At 36.6% G+C, this 19747-nt stretch overlaps 1 protein-coding gene across 2 annotated transcripts in view; it reads right to left on the bottom strand.

Moving 5' to 3' along the window:
- LOC100651020 (suppressor of lurcher protein 1) overlaps positions 1-19747 on the bottom strand; it is a 514096-nt gene that overhangs the window by 41377 nt on the left and 452972 nt on the right. For both annotated transcript variants that reach the window (XM_012316672.3, XM_012316673.3), the window contains exon 10: positions 5499-5689. In XM_012316672.3, the coding sequence (XP_012172062.1) occupies positions 5499-5689 (191 nt within the window). The remainder of the gene's footprint in view (positions 1-5498; positions 5690-19747) is intronic.

The following is a 19747-nucleotide window of genomic DNA, read 5'->3' as shown; positions in this document are numbered from 1 at the left end:
ACCCGTGGATGGTTCTACGGAGCGATTTGCGTTCGAAAGCCGTTTTGAGAAGCAACGTTGGCCGAGGAAACACGCGGTCCCTTTATTCCTTCCAATCCCAGCGCGGATCGCACGACAATAAATGTTCGTTCCGTTATGGGGCAGCCAGTAAAAATCGTGCGACCAACTGTAACTTATCGCTGCGTTATTCCACCCATCAATTTGCATAATTTCGAATCCCTCGATTTCGTTGGTTTGCTTGCTTTGGAATTAATATAATATCGTGGATTATATTGTTCGCACGTTTACGTTATTAACTCTGCCGAATACTTTGTAAAAATTCTTTTATCCAAATGATATCGTAGGAAACACTGTACTTTGGATACAAATCTCAAATATTTATATCTCGTTACAGTGCCAACGAAATGTTGAAAAAGTCATACGACACGCGCTATACTCACCATTTTTATACCATTTTTATACCGATTGTTCAAATATTTCCACGAGTCTCTGCCAGCGAATTTGGTTTTTTATTATATACAAGACCGAAACAATTGGAAAAATAATACAAACTGTAAACATTATCCCGGAAAAAATATCTTACTCCGTGTTTACACGCAAACTCCATCGGCTTTTTTCTTTCAACCAGTTGTAAGTGCATTAGCAATTCCATTGGTGCAACTAGGAATCGTACTTTGAAACTGTAGGCGAGGCAATAAAAGTACAGAGGAAAGAAAACTCTTTCAGAGGTGCAGGGGACAATTTCGTTCGTTTTTGCAGAAATCCGTCGACCGACGAGATTTCCCGCCGGCAGAAATTCACTGGCTTGCGTGGCGTCAATTTACCGAAACACGAGGAGAGCGGGTTCGTTTGAAAAATTGATTCGTCCGACAGCCGGCTGTTGCTTTGAAGTGGCGCGTCACACGCGAACGCGGTTTGCTAATTTTAATGGCTTTCGATTTTAAAACGCGAGACACCTGGTATCTTAGAAACGGTAGAAGATTCGTTTACGAATGGTTGCTGAACGCGTAACCGGCAAGTCCGGCCTTTTCATGGACGATATCCAGCTTTGAAGTTTCCTAGAAGGATATCCTACCATAGCAATTAAAGCGAAACTTTTTATCGTTAGCGGGGCTCGTTTCGGAAAGGAACGACTTGCGCTCAAACGAAGAACTTCGGTGCCGCAGATCCTCCTTTCTGCCATTGTGAATGGCTCGAAATCCGTTTGTTCGCGTTTCAATTACGCGATAATAGGAATCCTGTCTACTTGCCGGAACTTGCCGAACAATACGCTGCTCGCACATGAGCGATAGAGACGGATGGTGGTGTCAGTGTTAACATGGCAAACTTGTCTCTTAAAATTAACAGGCATCCGATATGTGTATGTAGAGAGGGTAGGAATCATCGGGCACGAGACATCAAGATTTTCGTCTGTACGTCATAGTACCGGTGTTTTGAATAATTGGAAGATGATAATGGGAACTGTGTCTCGCGTTTGTAGTCTTCATTTTGAATTTCGAACTTTTACTCGCGAGCACTTTTACTAGAGCACCCTGTATATTCATGGATAATAATATTCTTCGTTTAAACGCTTTATGTTATTTCAATAGGTATATAGATAATATAAACGTGAATATTATTTTAACATTACAACTACCGATAGTTAACACGAAGCTATTTCTACCAAAACCAATGAAAATGACTGGTGTTTAGAAAATACGTGAAATAGAATATTTTTATATTTATTGATTTATTACTTTCTTACAGAAGCAATTCCATGTTATGTAGTAGATTTTTAGTATTATTAATCCATCTGTGACCATGATCCCCGAACGAGGGTTGACACGTTTATCGTAGAACCAGTCACTTTGACTGATGTGGTATTCTAGCGTTAATATCCAGCGATCTAGCGATCGATCCAGAATTCTTCTGATAATCGATATCATCATATCGAATGATACGCAGTAAAAATTTGAAAAACGCGTGGCAAGTTGTACAAAACGAGGAAACTGATTAATTGAGGTTCGATAAACAGGATCCTTTTACGCTTTGACGAGTACCAGTCATTTTGATTGCTATTGGTATATATAAGTAGCCTTGATACAAAGTTATTTTGATTTGAATATATAAAAAACAAAATAAAATTCATTATATTATTCTTTTAGTTATCGTTGAGAAAGTCATTACATCACTGTGGAAAAAGATATAACATGCAGTAGTTATTAATTTAAAAATAAAATTGTAAAACCAATCAATTTGACTGGTGTGATAGTTCTAGTGTTAATATAGATATAATATTTTCTTTCGATATACATATGTATTTCTTGCTAGTATAATTTATAGCGTAATTTAGTTTAAACTAGTTTAGTTTCATATTTCTCCGCGTATATATAACGGATAGAGAGTATTTTCCTTTCTCCACTGAAAGTGGTATGCGTATCTGAAATTTGTTTGGCTGAAATATGACAATATTTCTCTAAGAATCGCACCTCGATACTTATCGGCTACTGTGTCTCCTTTACGTGGCGAATATCGCATACTCTTCCCTTTTATCCAATTTCAAGCGTTTCTTCCGAAAATGGAGAAAGTTGAAATATCCAAGTACTAAGTGTTTTACAATTGCTCGATTCTCAGATTCGCTAGCGATTGGAAAAGTAAAACCATTTCCCTCCGACTTCCGGACAGACGTGCGTGCGTATAATTTTTAGCAAACTCGAAGTTAAATGTCCGACTAGATCAGAGTTAAATCAAAACGTAAATTATCTGTATATCGAAAGCCAAACGTTCCTTTCTTGAAGCTGTAAATATAGCAGCGAGCAAATATGTATATTCGATTGGGCGATTATAATTTCTATCGCAAATAAAATTCATATCTTCGAACTATAAACCAACTTGTACAGCCGAGATAAACCTAACGGGAGGTTTCCAGCGTTTAATGAACAAATAAGCTAAATTTTGATCTCTTTTAATTTACACCAAGGCATACAATTTTAACCATTTTAATCTCCATTGTTCGACAAATTTAATTTCAGTTGTTGAGACTCTAGAAACCTCATCGTCCATTTCATGCAATTATCAATGTAATTAAATCATAGAACAGAAAATTTCGTTTATAACGCACAAAGAACACAGCTGGACGGCGTATTGTACGCGCATTTGAGATAATTTCTAAATGTTCGAATGCTTATGGTCGACTAACATGTACAATCTTCCTCCTTCCCTATTTCCGTTCGACTTGTTCCTATCTGCTGTCTGCAACTCTAAACACTGCAATCTTCGAATGCTTTCCTCCAAACAGGAAGAAAGTTTCGGTATGAAAACGCTTCCGCAGTCAGGCAGAAATATTCGCGATGCGGTAACCTCTTGTACTTTAATTCCATCCGAATTTTTCGCATCCTCTTCTAAATTCGACCGGCCGTGTTATCGTCTATGCTATCGTTTCCCCTCTCTTCTTACTTCCCCCGGCCAGCGGAGTGGATGGTTCGACGAAAGAACGAATTTTTGAGTATCACGGAGGCGAGTATCGTTTCTCCTCTGGCGAATCTGTTCTCCAGGCGAAAGACAAACACACTTTGCGATCCATTTGTTCCGCAGGCCGGGCATTCCAGCCGTGTACGCTGCAATCTGAACCTCGGCTGTGGATGATGAACGGCCGCACGAGGAGAGACACATTGCCATCACGATAGAATGCTCAACGGAAATTGAAATTTTGACGGGACATAGGCGCGCGGCAGAAAGGACCGGACCCACTGTGGCACAGACGCCGCGAGCTCGTATAAGACCGTACGTCATGCGCCGACGTTACGTCTCGAACACGTCCCGTACCAATAACTTATTCTCAATGATGCGTATCGTCTATCTTTAACCGAGCACATCGAACCGATTTATGGTACTGACAATATCTGAATTTACTAGACGCGAAAGGGACGAGCGAAGGGAGCGCGGTCGCAGCGACACAGAGGTAGCGAGGGAAAAGATAAAACGAACGTGCGAAAGGGAGGAGGTGGAAGCGGAGAAATGTGTATGTAGCGTGGCGAGGAAAAAAAGAGAGAAGAAAAGAAAAAAAAAGAAAAATGAAGAAACGGAGGACGATGTGGAAATAGGAAGAGAAATAGCGGATGGAAAAGGAGTAATGACGCAGGGAAAGAATTTGGCAGAAATGAGTAAAAGTAAAATAAGGGGAAGTTCCCTTTATTCCTCTTGAGAAAAGTCGAGAGCCAGAAGAAAAAGCAAGAGATCTATGAAATGTATAAAAAGGCGCGGAAGAAAAGAGAGCATAAATAATAGAAGGGATATCGAGGGGAAAAGGTAAAATAAAAATCCTAGGAATCTTACGTTAAATGGTAATCGAACATACGTATACCTAGTGTGTTACCTAGAGATCGAATTTTGTTCGGTTATTAAAAAATATTTCCAGTTCGTTGTATATCTCGGTATCGTTGTACTATAAATCCTCATCTAGCCCTCTGTAAAATGGTTTTCCCTGCGCATTCAAATCGTTTGGATAAAACGAACGAAGGAATCGTTTCTGGTTTATTTCTCCTGATATTGGACATTCCTCTTTAAAAACCTAAAGCGATAGCTTCATCGTAGACAAACTACAACGGTAACGTTGAAAGTATTCCAGCGGATTAAATTCACACGTAACTTTCGCGACAAAAATAAAAAATAAAAAAAGAAAGAAAGGACTCTCACTCCAGAAATTTAATGTTTCCACAATTTGTACGTAATAACTTTCGACGCACAAAGATCTCTATTACGTAATACAATTTATCATTAAGAAAAGCAGAAAGAGGAAAATAACACAGTTTCTCAGTTTTTTCCCCCTTCAGCTTAATTGAATCGTCGCAGCGTGTAAATCAAGTATTATAGATAGAGGAAACATTTCGACTTGTTCCGCTTTCGTAGTTTTGTAAACGTCGATTTAAACGCGTCAAAGCACCGAGCACTTTTTCTAATGAAACGCTCCTTAATCGTTCTGCCGACGATCGACGAGATTCATTCACGACCTAGTGATGTAACCGACATCATCGTATCGCCTCTCGATAAATTTAATATTATCGTTGTTTGTGGAACGTGTTCGATCAAACGAATACAAATGACAGTTATTATGAAACACGATTTCGCGTTAATATTATCTCAAAACTGAATTCGATACACGAATGAGTGACCTATGACGTATCAATAGAATGCACTCGCACGTTCCACATAAAACGCGTTTATTTATTAGGGGTTTGAATAACATTGGACAAATTACTATCGCGTCTGAAATAAATTGAAAATGCGAATTATTTTATCAACAAGGTTATCGTCAGAATTGCGCGTACTAAGTTCGACGCTGTTACAGACAAAATGCAAATTGTCAAACTTCTCTAGGCAAAATTTATCGTGTCTGTGGAAGCATAATTTAGTTAATTCTATTTTAAAGGGAGAGATATCAAAGTTGGAAGTTTTATCGAGAATTCGGTCATTTCGTATGCGACGACTTGACAAGAAGAAACGAGCAACGCGCTACTTACTTTCTATGAAGGAATACACAGCTTTGAAACCTCGTGATTGACGAGACGATGTGATGCCATTAAATTCCAAGGAAAGCCGTGGTCCGTTACTCATGATAGGCCGTGCTGCCTTTCCACTGCAAAACGAATCTATCTTCTCCTTCTTCCTGTCTATATGCACGTACGCCACTAATGAATCTACGCCCTCGCATCTGAAATTTACAACAAACGCAACGTTAAAAATTATACTAAAAAGTGTACCAATTTTAGCGACAATTCCCCTTATTTGATATTTCGTTCGTGAAATTTCCCACTGGTAAAAAGTATCTCGACGTTTGACGTAGACAAATTTTGTAAATGTATCACGCGCGTTGTATACAGCTCGTTAAAACTACTCTTTATTTTCGAACATATTATTTAATAATATATCGATGCTATATTATTTTTTAAATCAATACTATATAGAATATAATATTTTTGAAACATTAATTACTGTTTGTTCATTAATCAGTACCGTGACGAGACACGCGCGTGATAATTATATCGATAGGATTTGAAAGCACAGCGATCGAATTGTTATTCGATTTCTTAAAGAGCAAATAACGAATAATAGTTGCCCGTTGTTGCTCTATCCACGAAAATACGCTCATCGTCGATAGTACGATTACATTGGATTATTATTATTAGTAAATGACTGTAGCTCGCGATACATCATCAGGGTAATAGTGTCAACATTCATTATCATCGATTAACGTAATTGGGTAAATTGCGTATGAGACAGGACGATGATACGAGACAGCATAGGCTACGCAAAATAGTTCTTGTTTAGTTTTCGCAGAGTGGGAACAACATATGCGCAAATTAGCATCGTAAAATTGCGACAAACAAACGTTGCAAATTGGATTTGCAAATGCCGTCGACGACATCCGTGAAAAACTTAATTTATGCTATATTTTCTATTTTCCTTAATTGTTGCATACAATATATTTCCTCTACCGTTTACCGCTTTAATTTGTCTTATCGATGGCAAGAATTTACTTTCGAAATATTTGCATACGTTGAACGTTGCATCGAACGAGTAGGAAATAAAAAACAGTGATAATTAAAATCTTTTTTGCGAAACCTAATGATGTTAATAAGACAAATTATACGTACAACTTGTCTGAATGCATCTAATTAAAACCATTTTTCTCCGTTCTTTTTATCGATACGTAAACGTAAATTGCATTCGTTAATTGTGAGAAAAGATACCAGCGTTTCATTAGTCTCAGCGTTCCATGGTCATTTCGATCCTTCGTTTTCATACGTGTAAATTTTATTGCCTCGATAATTAATGTTATTAATAAACAAGAACACGATTTCGCTCAATATAGAAATACGTCCGCGTACGAATTACGCGTCGCTGTTATTTTTAACATTAGTGATTCTTATTGCTGTATCGTATCTATGTGTATTATTACGTGCTATCTAATTCCAGCTTAGAGGATCTGAAATTTTAATTAGATCTCGGATTTTCATCAGCACATTGTAAACTCGTGTACACCGGATTCGAACAGATCTGATCAGTAATGGGTTTTAGGACTTGTGGCAACGGCTTCCCCAAAATTAGGAACATGCACAGCCATCCTAAATTGCGTGCTCGTACACTCCACGTAATACCAGTTTGCGGAAAGCATTTAGGAATTAAGAAAGCTTCCATTTTGTTTCCTTTGTCTTCGCGCAAAATACCTTTCAGCAAGTTTTAGCAGAGACTGCGAAAGTTTTCTTTGTACATAACGATTATCGCCGAAAACGTGGCTGAATTTTGCCAGAGAAATTGCAGATCTTAATTACAATGTGTTTGGAATTCATTAGGATATACCTGTTTAGATTTCAAACAGTATCTACGGCATTAAACAGCTTTGAGTGGTTTGTATATCTATGTACTCATGCGTCGCATTGACGTTTTACTATGCAAATCATAAATCAAATTGATGTTGTCTCCCTAAATATGTTAGGTACAATCCGAGTTCGTAGGTATTTCGATGCATACAGACAATTAAACGAATGTGACAAATTGTTAATAGATTGCGAATGTTCGTGCATTTATGGGACGCCTAAAGGCGCAGAGATACACCGAGTGCACACGATACATAAAAATGACGAAATATTCGATGTAGCGTTCATCGCGATATCAGTCCAATCGTTAGGCACCTATTTATTGGAAACTAGTCTATATCCAAAATATAGCCAATATTTAAAATACAATATTCTCTTCGATATTTCGTGATATTTGGGACAAAGCAAATACCAATTTCGAAGGAACTTTAAATGAAAATCTCCTTTAAATAAAAATCAAACTTTCTCTCCTTTCTGGCAGACGTATCGTCAGTTAGCAAAATCTAACCAGTTCGTATACCTGTCACTCTGCTCACATAATCACATAGATGCGTTTAGCGTGACGTTAAAACCTATATACTGTATATTTAAGAAGAAAAAAAGGAAGAAAATGGTTACGTTTGTAATACTATAAATTTACAGATATATCCGCAGTCTGTTTGTCACGTTAAATTTTGAACGAAATCCATTTAACTATCTCAACTGTGTGATCATCGAGGCACCGAGAACAGAACCAATCTGTTAGCGTTTAATTAATAAAGTTGGACCTTTCCTACGTTTGGAATACGGTTACCGTGTGCCAGGAAACTGCCGATTTCGAAGAGAAATACTCACACCTTCGCGTGGAAACAACCGTAAACCGGTGTAATATTTTAAAGTACTCGGCTTGAGCGCCGTATACAAATTGCTTTTCGATACGTTGCCGAAACAGGCCAGTGGCGTTGTTCGATCGATCTTTTTCATATGTATTGGCAGTGCCACGTTTTGCTTTCCTCGCATTCGCATAAATGCAGAGTCTATCGTAAAACGCTGGACATCGCTTTAGGCGACTGGCAACACAAACACGGTAAAACCACACAAATAAACGGATATTCTAGTTCGATTTATTTCTACGTTACCGTTGCTCTCTAGGGTATTGTTAATTAAACAATGTCGGCTAATGAATTCTATTTAGCTAGCTGATACTATTTCCTGGCAACGTTATACACTGATATTTACACGAAAATTGTTCCCATCTATGTGTGTTCATATCATTGCAATATAATCTTTATACTTGAAATACGTTTCTAGCGAAAATGTGGATATAATCCAATCTCTATTAAGACGCATCTATAAGATTATAATCTTGCTCATACCCTTTTGATATTTACAATTATCCTATAAAGTGTTTTGTCATATGTATAAACGTTCTTCAAATGTAAAAAGACTTGGCAAAAGATGTGTCATATTTATCGTTTCCACAATAAATTTTATCTTAATCTCAACAACTATGTTTCAATGAAACACGCAATAGTGGCTGACGAAGGTATTCGAACATCTGTAGATACGTTTTAGGAATATATCACGCTGCATTAAAAACTTCTACCATGGTTTCATTCCGTTTCATCCTCGTTGAATGCAAGATTCGCATTACGCTTTTGTTCGATCACATAAACTTCTTGAAAACATCGATTGCTACATTGGCATCGGAACGGAGTATCGATAAAAATAATTTCGTAATGAAAATCAATTTTAAGAGACGAATTTCCAAGTCTACATGGATTAACCTTCGTCTCGTATCTTCGACGTTTTAAATCTCAAGATTCTCGAATCATCTCTCTTCGACATTCCATGTAAACTAACTGTCAACTTAACTTAATCACACTATCCAAACATTTGCACGATAGTTCCCTGGATTTGCAATAATCAAGCGACGCGCCGACGAAAATCACGTCGCGAACACATCGGCTGTTTAATATTAATTTATCGTCGAACATCGTCGGTGAATTCGTTAAACGAAAGGACCGAACGAGCAACGAAACAGCTAAAGCTAGTATTTCAGTCATATTCTCAGAAGTCACTAAACTTTCGCATGCCGCCCGGATCGCTGAACCGACTATAATAAGTATGAATGTTGCGCAATGCCCTGAGCCCTGGCAAAAACGACGATACAAAAGATATATAACTTCTTTCAGAGAGTAACGGTGGATTTATCATGCCGTTAGAAGCAACGTATTCAAAGATATATATCGCCTAGCTGCAAGTATCTCTGTGTTTTTCTCTCTTTTAACGATACGATTTGTATGCACGAAATGAATGTCAGGGGTGCATTAATAACGAACGTTAAATCAAAGACGAAGAATCGAAATAATTTCACTACTAGCTGATCGTTTCGTTTTCTTTTCTTTTTCGTTGTTTCATCAGTTACGTCTCGTGAATATCAGGATACTGGTTTGTTTAGTCTGTTTGTCAGAGATTATCGTAATATCGAATATACGACTTGAAATGAGATAAGAATTTTTCAAATATAATCTTTCCTAAGGGATAATGTATCGTCGATTTCTTCTCTACGTATCGAGAAACAATTATTTACTCGCGATCGGTTGCAATTGTAATCTAACAGCCTGAGAATTCAAAGTGAAAATTCGCCATTCGATAATAGCACTCGGATAAAATTCTAGGCAAAAGATCACGCGCTCGAGAAATTCCAGTACGTCCGTTTTAACGAAGAAGCAACACGATCGATAAGTATCTGCTGTAAATTACAGCGAACCTTCGATGCTCCAAATTGTTCGTATCTCCGAGTCACGCGTTAATGTATATCCACGAAAGTCTGTAACTTAAAAGATACAGCGCTATGTAGAAAGCGAACGGGAAGAAAACGTAGAATGAAATTCCCTGTTCGTTGAATTATCCGATGCTTTGTTTTTTTTTTGTTTAATAAAATTTGACTCTCTAATTTCAACAAAGACCATTGACGATAACAAGACGATTGCCTGAGATAAATTTAGAGGCAAAAATTAGACTAAAGAGTTGCATTTGAAGTATGTTTTATATTTTGTGCATTTGTAATAATTTGGAATTATGCAAATACTTATGAATGGTAGTAATAAAGCCGTTGCTATTAGAATCCCAATAATTGTTAAGAGTAAAATCATGGTATATTTGAAATACGATAATTATAACGAACGAAACCATTGCTACTTGAATTGCGACAAATACAAAGAATAAAACTATTGCCATTTGAAATACGACGATTCTAAGAAATAAAGCCGTTGCTACTTGAATCTCGTTAATTGCTAAGAGTAAAATCATGGTATATTTGAAATACGATAATTATAACGAACGAAACCATTGCTATTTGAATTGCGACAAATACAAAGAATAAAACTATTGCCATTTGAAATACGACGATTCTAAGAAATGAAGCCGTTGCTACTTGAATCTCGTTAATTGCTAAGAGTAAAGTCATGGCATATTTGAAATACGATAATTATAACGAACGAAACCATTGCTATTTGAATTACGACGAATACAAAGAATAAAATCATTGTACTGTTTGAATCAGTACGATTACAGAGAATAAAACCATTGCCATTTGAATTACAACGATTCTAAGGAATAAAACCGTTGCTACTTGAATCTCGTTAATTGCTAAGAGTAAAATCATGGTATATTTGAAATACGATAATTATAACGAACGAAACCATTGGTATTTGAATTGCGACAAATACAAAGAATAAAACTATTGCCATTTGAAATACGACGATTCTAAGGAATGAAGCCGTTGCTACTTGAATCTCGTTAATTGCTAAGAGTAAAATCATGGTATATTTGAAATACGATAGTTATAACGAACGAAACCATTGCTATTTGAATTGCGACAAATACAAAGAATAAAACTATTGCCATTTGAAATACGATGATTCTAAGGAATGAAGCCGTTGCTACTTGAATCTCGTTAATTGCTAAGAGTAAAGTCATGGCATATTTGAATTACGATAATTGCAACGAACGAAACCGTTGCTATTTGAATTACGACGAATACAAAGAATAAAATCATTGTACTGTTTGAATCAGCACGATTACAGAGAATAAAACCATTGCCATTTGAATTACGACGATTCTAAGAAATAAAGCCGTTGCTACTTGAATCTCGTTAATTGCTAAGAGTAAAATCATGGTATATTTGAAATACGATAATTATAACGAACGAAACCATTGCTATTTGAATTGCGACAAATACAAAGAATAAAACTATTGCCATTTGAAATACGACGATTCTAAGAAATGAAGCCGTTGCTACTTGAATCTCGTTAATTACTAAGAGTAAAGTCATGGCATATTTGAATTACGATAATTGCAACGAACGAAACCGTTGCTATTTGAATTACGACGAATACAAAGAATAAAATCATTGTACTGTTTGAATCAGCACGATTACAGAGAATAAAACCATTGCCATTTGAATTACGACGATTCTAAGGAATAAAACCGTTGCTACTTGAATCTCGTTAATTGCTAAGAGTAAAATCATGGTATATTTGGAATACGATAATTATAACGAACGAAACCATTGCTATTTGAATTGCGACAAATACAAAGAATAAAACTATTGCCATTTGAATTACAACGATTCTAAGGAATAAAACCGTTGCTACTTGAATCTCGTTAATTGCTAAGAGTAAAGTCATGGCATATTTGAAATACGATAATTATAACGAACGAAACCATTGCTATTTGAATTGCGACAAATACAAAGAATAAAACTATTGTCATTTGAAATACGACGATTCTAAGGAATGAAGCCGTTGCTACTTGAATCTCGTTAATTGCTAAGAGTAAAGTCATGGCATATTTGAATTACGATAATTGTAACGATAATTGTAAACCGTTGCTATTTGAATTACGACGAATACAAAGAATAAAATCATTGTACTGTTTGAATCAGCACGATTACAGAGAATAAAACCATCGGGATTTGAATTACGATGATTCTAAGGAATAAAGCCATTGCCATTCGAATTACGATAACTGTTAAGAATAAAGTCATGGTATATTTGAATTACGATAATTGTTAAGAATAAAGTTATGGTATATTTGAATTACAATAATTATAATGAAAAAAACCATTGCTATTTGAATTACGGTGATTATAAAGAACAAAGATCCCGAATTCTACTATTAATATACATTTTGTGAAAAATAAGCACGTCTGAAAGGTAGTACGTACGCGGAAGAAATGTTTTCTATCCTTTCTTTCTATCTGGTCGAATCGTTTCTCGTTCGCTTATTCATACTGATCCACGATTCTCCGGCACGCAGGGCGGCTCGCACGTCAGCAGCGCGTGGCGTAAAACATATTCAATGGGGAAACTTTTCATTTCCACCGACAAAAGGAAGCCTCACCTGAGGGACCACCTTGTATTTCCATTCGCTACTGATTTCACGTTCCGTTAGAAGTCAAGATGTATTTTTCCTAGCACGATGGCCACGTGCACGCAGTTCAACACAACGCACAGCACGTCTACTGTCCAATTTCATATTCAACGCCCCCGACATTACCACCTTAACTTCAGGCAATAACTCGGTCCAGACCTGACACTCTTCAATCGCGACTTTCGTTTTCGTCCTGGACGCGCTACGATCCCAAAATTCCACCGTTTCTCCGTTTCTTCTGACTAAACCACGCTTCCTCGGACCCCATTCCCTCATTACCCCTTTTTTCCCCATTTCCTGTTCACCATCTTCTCTACTCCCTGTTCATCGTGCGTTTTTTCGCCACGAGAAATATTGCGCTCTTGATACCGGACGTTCTTTCAAGGCTTCTGCGTTCAAGAACTTAGTTTGAAAATTAATGGAGAGTTTTTTTCGGCCGTAAGTGTAGCGTAGCGAAAATTGTGGACGAAATAAACGAAAGTTTCGAGGCTGTGTGAAACGCTGAAGGCCGGACAGGGCGGGTTATTTGTTTTTGAAGTTGAAATTTCTCAGTTCAGATTGTGCTCGCGTGAGAAAAAAAAATACTCTCTGCATATCAGAGTTTTTGGAAAACATAGCCTACTTTGAAACGGACGAAGTTTACAACCGCATTGCGGATAATTATTGACTCACCCTTGGTACGTATGTATTTATAGTGATATTTATATTAATATACATTCATGTGTACCAGGAAGCTTCTCTTGCTCCGATCCTATCGTTGTGAAATCTTCAGCGAAGACGATACCGATACTGATTGGAGATGATATCGATATCGATACCTTCGTTTGTTTTAAATTGTCTGCTTCGTTTCGCTCTACTGCGAGATCTTCCCTTTATTACAATTGAATCTTATGTATTACTCGGCATTAGGATCCCTGACAGTGGACAAGTCTGATTTATACTGGGATTGTTCCATAGCTTGTTTTCAAGTATAGTTATTTAGCACGACAGTTCGATTTCCACAAGTGTTATATTTCCTACTGTCAAAAACCATTTTATTAATAATGTGCTCTTTTTCTTCGTTCTCTTGTTTACGTGTAACACGGCTACGTTTCTGTATTTCTACACCATTGCGTATATTATATTCGTTATCGAACCTAAGACCACTGTCACTAGTGTCTAATCATTGCGGTTACTTGTCAATTCTGCAATATCCACAATTGTATTAATAATCATATTTGTACTAGTCAATATTATATATATGTGTGTATATACAGGGTGGTTGGTAATTGGTGGTACAAGCGTAAAGGGGGTGATTCTACGCGAAAAAAGAAGTCGAAAATATAGAATAAAAATTTTTCGTTTGAGGCTTTGTTTTCGAGAAAATCGACTTTGAATTTTCGCACGATACGCGTGCATTTTCCGCGTGCACCGAGCGAAAATTCAAAGTCGATTTTCTCGAAAGCAAAGCCTCAAACGAAAAATTTTTATTCTATATTTTCGACTTCTTTTTTCGCGTAGAATCACCCCCTTTACGCTTGTACCACCAGTTACCAACCACCCTGTATATATATATATAAATATACACGTTATATACTATACTATACTATACTATACTATACTATACTATATACTATATATATGTCGGGTTCACAATCTTTGTTTGGATTAGACATTGTTATGCAATAGAGAAAGAAGACGCTATGTAATTCGCTAATAAGACCTCGCGAGAGAATAACTTTCCGTCGCGATGATGCTGCAGAGGAAAACTATGATGGGGTGTGTCTAAGGACACGAGATCATCGGATTCGTCGAGAAAAGCCTTCGTTCGCAAAGTGAGGGAAATGGACGTTCCTGTTAACTGGTTAATTTCTATGTTTTTTGGTTGAGGAAGGCTCCGGTGTCCTTTCATCTCCGACATATATATACTATAATAAACGCAATGTATATATATAGTATAGTATAGTATAGTATATTATATATGTATTGATTAAGTGCAAGTATATTAAATTTCATATCGTTTGGTACTACTTTTATCGCTACAAACGTTTAGTATACGATGAAGATGAAACGTGGAATCTGTAAAAAAAGACGTTTCGTTGGAAAATAAAGTTAGGTAAGTAGAAATACTTTTTATAGCCACTGTTTACTACGTCTCATAAGTACAGCAAATCCATATCCGGACCAATATTATTCGAATACTCTAATATCCGAACGTTCTATTATCCCATGGCAACGTTTTTCTTTCAATATATGCTCGTGGGTCGTGTTAGAGGCACATCATTTCCGTTTCCCGGCCTTACAATCTGACACTTTACGGGTCAGCATTACGGCTGAAATGCGGAATTTTTTAGTGGTGAAGTAGTCGCACGAATGGACCGATATAAAGAATATTATTGCGTGTGCATTCGTGTAACATTATGTGCTCGGCCGGTCGTGTGTAGCGATATGAATGTATTTGGAATGAATGCATCTAGCGAACGTTGGGGCGCGTGTGACGCTCGAGGAAAATTTCGACCAATCCACTCGGATGATTGGAAGGAAACTGGCCAGGAAAATCAGATGTCGGTTGCGGCGGCCTCGCCACCGTTTCTATTCACTGCATTTGAATGCCTGGCCACGCTGTGCGCATACTGGAATACGTATAATGTGAAACAAGGGTATCGCAGATTTATTTCTACTGAAAACTTTTCCTTATGTGTGTTTTTCTTTTCGATAAATCTTTCATGCCAGCATTCTTCGACGTTACCATTTTCTTTTATATAATTTTATCGAGTATGGGGTGACAAGCAACGGAGAAATGTGGCGATACACCACCGTTCTTAAGCGTCGGAACATCTGTAAATCTCACGTAAGATGTGATAATTGACTCAGATTACTGGGAAAACCATTAGTCGATTCAAATCGTGTGTTCACGCAAGGCAACGATTTACAATACGTAGAAATAATTTGTACAAGTCCTTTGCGGGAGTTAGAAGAAAATAATGTTGGTAACGATAAGGTCCGTGAGTGAGTCTTTCATGGACGTACCGTGCCATTGATTTATCGCTTTAACGTAGCAATTTGTATAGTAGCTGCAATGGTAATTCGAAAGTAATATCGAGCTTTAGCAAACTGCTGTTCTGAAAATCTAACAATGAAATTCAGTCGAATTTTTAACAAATCCCGCACCGTACTACGACGTTAATTCTAGAAATATTCCACGAGAGTTATTGGAAGTTGGGTAATAAATAACAGGAATGTATACAATTGTAATCTCGGTCTCTGGTCTTCTTTTTTAAACAACTGAGATATTTCTCCGATAAAAATCCTTTCTTATCGAACGCGTGGATTTTAATCAATGACCTGTCACACAATCCCGCTACCTGTGATTTTATGTAAAAGCATACAACGAAAATATATCGTGGCATTTTTCCACAGGAAGTTTCGTGTCTGAGTATATCAATATTGACAATTCATTAAATATGCGGTCTTTGTTTCAGTGTATGGTTTTATCATCCGTACTTTGGTTTAATGGATATTACCGCAAACTACGTACTTTTCTCGCAGCTCGTTTTTGTTCGTTAAATAATAAAAGATGGAGAACGAAATGGTTTTATGGTTAAAAATTATTTATTTTTAATGCAAATATTGTCCGCGGTGTTTTGCATTTGGTTTATAAAGTAAATTTATCTTGTTGATTATTCAGAGTGATAAACGAAGATATTTCAAAGTTCAGGCATGTGCAAAAAATATTTAACTCTTCGACCGTGTAATAAAATAACGAAGAATTCACGATGAATAATATAGAAAAAGATAGAAAAAAGATAAACACTGCCAATATTTTATGAGAAATAAATATCACCGTACGTAACGTAATTGTTAACATTTATTTTCCATAAGAGGTGCATCGTACCGAATGCGATGCAGAGAGAATTACGTACGAAATCAAACGCTCCTCAATGAAAAAAAGTAAAATATTTTGTATTCTCCTTGGTAAGGCTGTAAGTATTATAACTAAACCTTTAGATTCTTTCTTTTCCTCGACGTATGTATGTAACTTTTGTAACAATTTCCCGAAATATCTCGCATTGTCGAATGTTTCTATCGGATAATAATTGAAAATATGTTGCAGTGCTTCGGAATATCTGATATGCTTGTTGGATCGATCGTAAAAGCGCAATATCTTGACTATCACAGCCTCCGAACCTATCAATATAGAACCGCAATAACTCATCTGTGTACGTCGACGAGATTATAATCACAGACTCGCGAAAGAAGAAATATTCTTCCATATATTGCGCATATTTGAAAACAAAGTGGCAAGGGATAAAATATAAATCAAAATATAAAGTATAAAATATACTACGGAATATAGAAATACAACATATAGGAATATAACATAAAACTTAGTTACGTGGAGATAAAAATGAGAATCGTTTGCAACAATTTTTCCACTAATAAATAACAATTTTCGAGTAAAATTATGCTTTTGTTTTATTGGTCATTTTTCATTATTCGGTATAACAAGCTCGAATTGTAGTACGTACGAATGAGCATATTAGTTTTCATTGATATTTATTAAACCAAGCTATAAGTAAAATCACGCACGTATAACTGCGCGTATTCTCTCCATTTGTATCAGCAATTTGTTCAGAAACGAAGCTTCATACGGGGAAAAAAGGTTATTCTATATTTTCGTTTTACCTTTGCCAGATAAAATTACTGCTTTTCGGATTTTTTACCTCCAGCTGTCCCATGTTTTATTGGCTTTGAAGACACAATCTATTTTATATGAATTCGTTGAGCGCCGAGCAATAAATATTATAACCGTGATATTTTTCATTTCCTAAAATAAAATATTCCATCGAAATATCGATGAATCCTTATTATTTGAATTAAAAACTCGTTAAAGCAAATAATGTTTAATTTTTCTACGGAAATCGGGTGGAAGATACGATTGGAAAAGTAATTACTCGTTTCATAAACGTAGTTCAAAAGAGTGTCGTAGGTAATTTGTAGAAATTTTTGTTGTCTGAGAAAATCGATTTTGAAGATTTGTCACGTTCACTGACGGATTTCGATTAACCCGGCCCTCTTTTCGTTATTCCATAGACACGCTGCCTTTCTTTGTCTCTTTTAATATTTGCAGTTGCGTAATTTATTTTCTGCTACGGTCGGCAATTCCAACCTCGAGCGAGGAGCAGCCAGCTAAAATCTTCGATTTACCGAAGTTCAGACTTCCGAGTAAAAGAGGTTTAACAAATGAAAATTCGACACAGAGAAGCTTTGTACGAAGCCACAATTATATTCCCCTTCTCGGGAACTTTCCCTATATTTTATGCTTTCTCTTAGAACTCGTTTCATGCAACGCAGATAAATGCAAAAGTTAAAGATACGGAGGACGATAGGAATTATGCGTTCGACCAACGAAAAATGATCGACTTTCATGGATATGCAGGTGATCGAAGTGCAAAGAATGTGCGTCGTTTTATATTTGTCTTCTTGCGTTGTCCGAGACAATCCTAACAGGTGGAAGAGAGAAGCCGACATCGAATAATTGGTTTCTCACATCTCGCGACATATAGCCTAGCTATAGGTACATTTGGAGTCGCAGAGGAAGCGGCGATAGAAGTTCGAGTTATAGGGGTGAAGTTCGACTTGCAGTGGCTATTCTAAACTCGAGTTACAAAGATAAAATAATGTATCTGGACACGTGGCAAATAATTCGAGTTAAAGTAAGTTTTATTACAACTTCTAGAGATTTTCGCTTTGAAACGGAGAAGAACGAACAAAATTCTAGTCTTATAAAAGTTTTCCGAGTTACGGAGGCTCGAGTTAGCGAGCTTCCATTGTATTTCATCGTTATTTTCCGCCAAATTATCCTCTTAGGTACGTTGCACCACTATAGTGGCTTTCGCGGATGTCATCTTACGTTACGAAGCGTCGCTATAGTGGTTCACTCTACCACTCATTCGCTCACCGTTTGAATTAAATGATCTTTTTCATTTGTCACGCTTCACATTTTTCTTGTCCTTGCAACGTTTCGTAACAGTGTTTCTAACATACAGACAGGATATATAGTCTTCGTTTTTGATACGTCAGTGTCAGATATCAATTGTTGCTTTCAGTTAAAATAAATATACCGATATTAGATTATTATTATTAACATGCCGATTCGTAGTTTTATAATTTTTTAGAATCTTCAAGCTGAAAATGTCGCTTTAAAATAGAAAACGAAGAGCAGTTTGAAAAACACTATCGAGCTATGAGCGTGAAAATTGTGACGAGGGTCGTGTGATGTGTCGTACCGGGCTTCAAAATATATCACACTCAATTGTATAATTAATTATGCAAGTAAATTATTAAAGTGGAAGTATATGTGTCATACCTTTAAAAAAATTATAATTTAATTATCTTCATTGCAATGTGCTTGCGTAGAGAACAGCCCCGCGCAAAATTCATATTTCCGTCACCATAGAAAACAGACTTGAAAGAATCACATCGATATCGGCAGAATTTTTCCAGCCGTCTTATACTTGAAGATTGATAATAATAATTGGAATAATTCGTCTTCTTTAGTACGTGAAGCAAAGTGTACGTAATAATGAGAGCAAGCTTATAAATAATTCATACAGTGATATAAACGAAGTGAATTATTATCACGCTATCCTCAACGCCAACTAGAATAATGAATTACAGAATTAAAGATGAGTCACGAATACTCAAATTAAATAACCACGAACCTTCCTCTTGTTTTACTAATTTCGCTCATAAAATTATTATTTCTTCTTCGTCGCAACACGGTTAACATCGAGCGCAACACGTACACAAGCACGAACGTTTCTACAAAAATTATTCAGTTCTGTGACTCGTTAATTTACTAAAGAGAGTCGTGTAACTAAAATCGTATTTATCGAATGGTTTTACGATGGACGAAAATACAGAGGAAATATAGTTGAAAAGCGTAAACTCATTGCTCGATTCGCATTCCGTGCAATGCAATGGTATGCAAC

This window comes from Bombus terrestris, chromosome 15, assembly GCF_910591885.1.
Source record: "Bombus terrestris chromosome 15, iyBomTerr1.2, whole genome shotgun sequence".
NCBI classification, from domain to species: Eukaryota; Metazoa; Arthropoda; class Insecta; order Hymenoptera; family Apidae; genus Bombus; species Bombus terrestris.
The sequence above is the reverse complement of the archived record's forward strand: the minus strand, read 5'-3'. Positions and strand labels throughout refer to the sequence as shown.